The sequence below is a fragment of the Coloeus monedula genome (genome assembly GCF_965178545.1).
Source record: "Coloeus monedula genome assembly, chromosome: 3".
NCBI classification, from domain to species: Eukaryota; Metazoa; Chordata; class Aves; order Passeriformes; family Corvidae; genus Coloeus; species Coloeus monedula.
Window position 1 is genome coordinate 16,281,877 of NC_138783.1, and position 6,000 is coordinate 16,287,876.

The 6,000-nt window shown below is 39.4% G+C and overlaps 1 protein-coding gene across 3 annotated transcripts in view; it reads left to right on the plus strand.

Moving 5' to 3' along the window:
• The window catches only part of UVRAG (UV radiation resistance associated), a 107,695-nt gene that overhangs the window by 16,516 nt on the left and 85,179 nt on the right, over positions 1–6,000 (plus strand). For all 3 annotated transcript variants that reach the window (XM_082279284.1, XM_082279286.1, XM_082279285.1), the window contains exons 3-5: positions 443–477; positions 2,258–2,419; positions 3,220–3,294. In XM_082279284.1, the coding sequence (XP_082135410.1) occupies positions 443–477; positions 2,258–2,419; positions 3,220–3,294 (272 nt within the window). The remainder of the gene's footprint in view (positions 1–442; positions 478–2,257; positions 2,420–3,219; positions 3,295–6,000) is intronic.

A 6,000-nucleotide genomic window follows, 5' to 3' on the forward strand; every position in this document is an offset into this window, starting at 1 on the left:
CCTCTCTGAGCACCTGGAACAGGTCACCCTCGCTCTACAAGAAAGCTCTGTAATTAATTTGTCCAAGCTTCTGTGTTCCAGGAAGATGTTGTGTGGCAAACCAGTTACTTTGCAAATGTCATGCAAATACTATTAAGTACCATGGCATGTTCTTTCCACAGAAATCGAAGCCTCAGTAAACTTTGAGAATTATCATGGGTATAAAGACGAAATGCTACATTTAAATAATGACTTGTAATAACTAAGTGTGAAAGAGTAATTTTAGTCAAAAGCATGACTACATTTCAAAGTCTTTCTCATGAATCAGTTACTAAAAAACTGGACCCACTAACGTTTGTCTTTCTTGAGTGTTAGTTATTTTAACTTTTTCTGTTTCAAATACTAAGATTTGTATCAGTATTTAAGGTAATCTAAAGGTGCTTTTTTACTTATTTTCCTTTAGAATTTTATAAGAGTGAGGTGATCAAGAATTCTCTGGTAAGTTCATTTAATGTGGAAAAACTTTGTTTTAAAAATTATATTTACTGCAGTATATTGATTTCTCCACTGAATGGCAACTGTTTAATGTATCTTTCCACTGTTCAGTTCTGTTAGGAGCATTGTGTTCTTCTCCTCCTTTTCAGATTCTTTTCATGAGGGTTAGAATAGGAAGCTACTGAGTAGTAGAAATGCTGATTTCTATTAGCATCTTTGTGTTGTGTAGGAAAACAGCAAGGAACATGTACCTGCCGTATATATACATATATTCTTTGAAGAACTAATAGCTGTAAGAAACTGAAGTTTGAAAACATTAGGTTTTCCAAATTTTTCAGTTTAGATTAGTGAAGGGGCCAGAACTGAACAGTTTATTACAAATGAGGAAGGGTAGTAGTAGGATGGGAGTAGGATGTTGCAAATGTTGGCTAAGGGAGTTTGAAAACCTGCTGAAGACTTTTTAATGCCTGCATTAACAAGGTAGAACTGCTCCATTTATAGCACCCTGGATAAATGCTTTGAAACCCTCCTGAATGAAAGAAAAACTGTCTGCATACTCAAGACTGCTAACTTCTCCAATTTCTCTCTTAAGTTGATAGGATTTTTAGTTCTCTCTATTCTAAATCAGGAAAAGGAAAAACAAAAAAGGAAACTAACTACAGAACATAAGTGATGGAATAACAAAAATCTAAATAAAAGATGTCTTGAGGACATCCGTATATCACCTATGGATATTTTAATGACCTGGTATTCTTGTGCCTGAATAGCTATGAAATATCCTTTCTTGTTAGGAGAACTTGATTAATGCATTTCTTCTGTAATGCTTACTGGTAACTTTGCCTCTCCCTTCTTTTCAGAGGCATCTTATTCCAAATTGGCTCATCCCAGTTCAGGGATGCTTGGCCATTTCCAAGCTGCTTAAGTGCTAGAAGGGAAGGCAAGTTCTTTCATGGGGTGGTCGGTTCCTACTTTTTGTTTTGGAGGAGCTACTGTTTCTGTGTTCAGCAGAGGAGGGAGAGAAATATATATAAAAGCACTTTCCCATTTCTGCTTTTGGACACCCTGTTGTCTCTTGGCACTAGTAATGTTGGATTGACTTGGTTTTCTTACAGCTTGGGTCAGTTCTTTGGATGTTGTTAGAGATGAGTGGAAATTCTTGGAACGTTGTGTTTGTAAATCCGAGTTCTGATGGAATTTGCAGTTTAGCTTAATGTGTGCTGCTTCTGAAAAGCTCTGGGTGCAAGTCTGATCTCGTGGAATAAAGATGAGCTTTTAGTGACAGCATTTGAGGATTGAGCATCAGTCAAGGAGGAGTAGAATGTGAACAAATATGTCAGCAAATTGTGCAAATTTAATTATTGGGGAATAGATCAGCATTTAACTTTGGCAATACAAGCTATACCCTGGTTTTCAGAAGCTGAATTATAACTGTGAAAGGAATGTTACTTCCATTTTGAAAGTTCCTGATTTGGTTAAACTGAATTAGTAATTTCTGAAGTAAATTCTTTGATGTCTTGTAATGGAAGGAAGCAAAACCCATTCACAGTTTCTGAAGTACTTTACAGCATGTACCTTTTAACTGAGGAATTCTCTCTAGCAAACAGTGTAAGGAAGCAGCAGAGATTGCTGGCTTCAACTCTTTGTGAACCTTGAAATGGCTGTTGTTCCTCATTCTTAAGATTTTTTAAAACCTTTGAGGGGGGCTTTGCTACTTTTTGAATTGTCAATGTTTGGACTAGTGTCAGCCTGTTTAAATTGTATTTATCCTTCTTTGAATACTCAGAATCCAACATGGAGGAGTCTGGACTTTGGAATAATGCCTGATCGTCTTGATACCTCTGTCTCTTGTTTTGTTGTGAGGATCTGGGGTGGCAAGAAGGAGCACTTCCAGCTTTTGATTGAATGGAAGGTCAATCTAGATGGGTTAAAGTACTTGGGCCAGCAGGTAACGTGAAAATATTTTTTCTCAGCTTTCTTCTTAAGGAAACAAAACATCTGGATTAATTAATGTATAGTATGCTAAGAAAGGAAATGAGTCTTCAAAGGTTGTATTTTAAAGCTTGATTACAGATATCATGTTAGTTTACATCAGAGCTTTAAATCATAAAATCATGCAGTGGTTGGGGTTGGAAGAGACCTTAAAGATCATCCAGTTCCACCCCCCTACCATGGGTAGGGACACCTTCTGCTAGCCCACCCAACGTGGCCCACTTCCAGGCATGGGGCAGTCACAGCTTCTCTGGGCAGCCTGTGCCCTCACCATTCTTGCAGCCAAGAATTTCTTCCCAATATTCTATTTAACCCTACCCTTTGGCAGTGAGAAGTCATTCCCCCTTGTCCAAAGTCCCTCTCCAGCTCTCTTGGAGCCCCTTGAGCCAGTGGCAGGGGCTCTAAGCTCTCCCTGGAGCCTTCTGTTCTCCAGACTGAGTTCTCGAGTCTTACCTCTGTTAAGTTTCCCGCTCTCTTAGTTATTTTTGTCACCTGTAAATACAATAATAGGAAAGATGCTCCAGCTAGTGTTTCTGATTTCAAAGTAGAATGGCTGAACATAGTAACTGTTGTTAAAGTGTGAAGCAAACAGGTTTTCCATGGTTAAATTCAGTTTTCTCTTGAGATTTTATGTACTTCTAGAATTACAGGTGATGGAAAAACTGCTTTAGACTCTTGGAACAATTTTTGTTCATTTGGTGTGAAAATGTGCAGTAAGCTGGCTGTAAACTGATTTGTTTTCTTCCTTCCCTACAGATCCATGCAAGAAACCCAAATGAGATTATTTTTGGTCTCAATGATGGTTATTATGGAGCTTCATTTGAACAGAAGGTAAAGGTGTCTTGTATTTGTTCTGGCTTGTTGGTATTGGTGACAAACTGAAAGTCGATCAGTGAGCTTGATTTTTCACATTTGGATGCTCAGAACATTAAAATGCATTGTTTTGAGAAGAAGTATTTTTTTGACATGACAGATAAGAACTAATATCTTGCCTTGATTACATGGATATCTGTGGTGTTTTGAAAAGACTTAGGGTGTAGTATTTAAGGTCCAAAAATCCTTTGGTTACTGAAAATAAGCTTTGACTATATTATTTGAGGCAGCCATTTCATTCAAACATAGGACATACTGAAAATGATGTTGTTGTTAAGACTCATTTTCATGGCAAATATAAAACCACAAAGTTTTGGTTATCAGCCTGAAGCCTAGAGTTTGTAGGTCTTTACTGGGAAGCTGTTTATTTGCTCATGCTGCACCTGTTTTACTCCATGGGTTTTTTTCCTCAAGTATCCACTATAGTATTTGTGCCTGTTCAGCCAGTATTGCCTATGATTATTGCCTCATTGATGATGAAAAGATTTAAACTTACCTGTTGTAAATAGTGCATCTGACAGGTTTTTTTAATCCCAAATTGTTGCTGGCAGTGCTGTGGTACAGATAGGTTGTGTTAAGGAGTCCCTGATTGGAGAGGAGATGACTCCTTGACACACAGCTGCACTTTCTGCATTCAGTTTTCCTGAAGCAGGATGCAATTGTAGTTCTTCAGGATTTCGGTACTGACAGCCTGGGCCTGAATTCGAAGATGGGGACATTATCTTCTTTTTCTGATTATTGTCAGGACTTGTTCCCTAGCTCATAAGGTTTAAAGGTACTTCTTGGTTTTGGTTATAGAATCATATAATAGAATCGTTTGGGTTGGAAGGGATGTTCAGGACTATCTCATTCCAGCCCCCTGCCATGGACAGTGACACCTCCCACTAGACCTGGTTGCTCCAAGCCTCATCCAACCTGGCCTTGAACACTTCCAGGGATGGGGCAGCCACAGCTTCTGTGAGCAACCTGTGCCAGGGCCTCACCATACTCACAGGGAAGAATTTCTTTGAAATATCCAGTCTAACCCTGCTTTCTGTCAGTGTGAAGTCATTCCCCCTTGTCCCAGACTCACAGAGTCACAGAATATTCTGAGTTGGAAAGGACCCACTAGGATCATTCTGTCATTTCAGGCCCTTGTCCAAAGTCCCTCTCCAGCTCTCTTGCAGCTCCTTTAGGCACTGGCAGGGGCTCTAAGGTCTCCCCAGTGCCTTCTCTTCTCCAGGCTGAACACTCCCAGTTCTCCCAGCCTGTCTCCAGAGCAGAGGGGCTCCAGCCCTCAGAGCATCTCCATGGCCTCCTCTGAACTTGCTCCAGTAACTCCATGTCCTTCTGATGTTGGAGATTGCAGGATGCAGCACTGCAGGTTGGGTCTCTCACCGTGCAGGTTCCTCATTCTGTATCTCTGTTGCAAATACAGTCATAGCCTGTCAGGTAGAGGAGCAAAGTAGGAATCTCTGATAGCATTACTGGTGGACAAATTCTAAGTAATGCAGGCAATTGTGGTATAGTAATTGTCTTACCTGAATAAAAGAACCATAGCCAGAGCCTCTTTCTTGTTACTGTCACTGATTCTTCACTTTTTATTCTAGAGATGTTATAAAACTTTTAAATTCTATATCCTTGATAATATATAGGTATTAGGAGCTTTTACCTTTCTTCCTCTCTTCTGTCCAGCAGCAACTTGGCTGTTGCTGAGATGCTGAAAAAAAATGTTATCTTTGAGTCATGTTCTTACTCAAGTTGCAAGTTTTTTACTGCCATGGATACTAAAAAGGTTGGGTTTCAAAGGTTTCAAAACCCTTTGTGTGTGCCTTCTGAGAGCACTGAAGGGTACTCTTTCTTTACTATAGATGTCTGACAGTAACTCTTCCAGTGTTTACAGCTTCTCTTCTCAGTATAAATACAAAAGTGTGCTGCCAATATAGCTGCTTTGTTCTTGATCACATTTGACTTTCACATAATTGTACCTCCAACTTCTGGACTTGAACAAGTTTATTATTATTTTGCAGCAGTAAGTTTGCTGGAATATTTCAGCAGGGTTCTGCTACTTTCATCAGGACCATGTCCAATGTATTTTCCTGTTTCCTTTCTGGCACTGGACCACTGAAGCACTTGTTCCTCTCTGTTTCACTCTCTCTACTAATCATACACTGAACCTTTAATTGGCGTTGCTTGAACTGGACCAATGTTTAAATAAGATAGATGTGCGCTTCAGGACTTTATTCTGAAGCTGTTAACCTGGATTTAAAGTGTTCCTTATCCTCGAGCAGCTTTCTGAATCTGATTTTGTCTGAGGCTTCATGCTTGTGTGTAAAACCAGTATTCACCAAGATTCAACATAATCAATTCTGGATGCTATAGTAGCTTTCCTAAAGCCAGGTTTCTCTTCCTCTGGGTTTCCTCAGTGCCTTCCTGACTTACAGATTGCCTTTCAACCATTTTATGTTTGCTGCTTCCAACTGATAGAACTCACCCTTGTTCTTGCAGTGATACCTTTTCAGAAAGTACATTGAGGGAAGCAAGTTCTAGTTAATGACTAGCTTTCTGTTGTCTCCTTAAAGAAGTAAAAGCAGAATTAGTCAATACAGCTCTCTGTATTATAGCTCAAAATAATTTGACTATTGTCAGAGGCATGGGGAAAAGAAAAATAAGGTGTATTTTTTT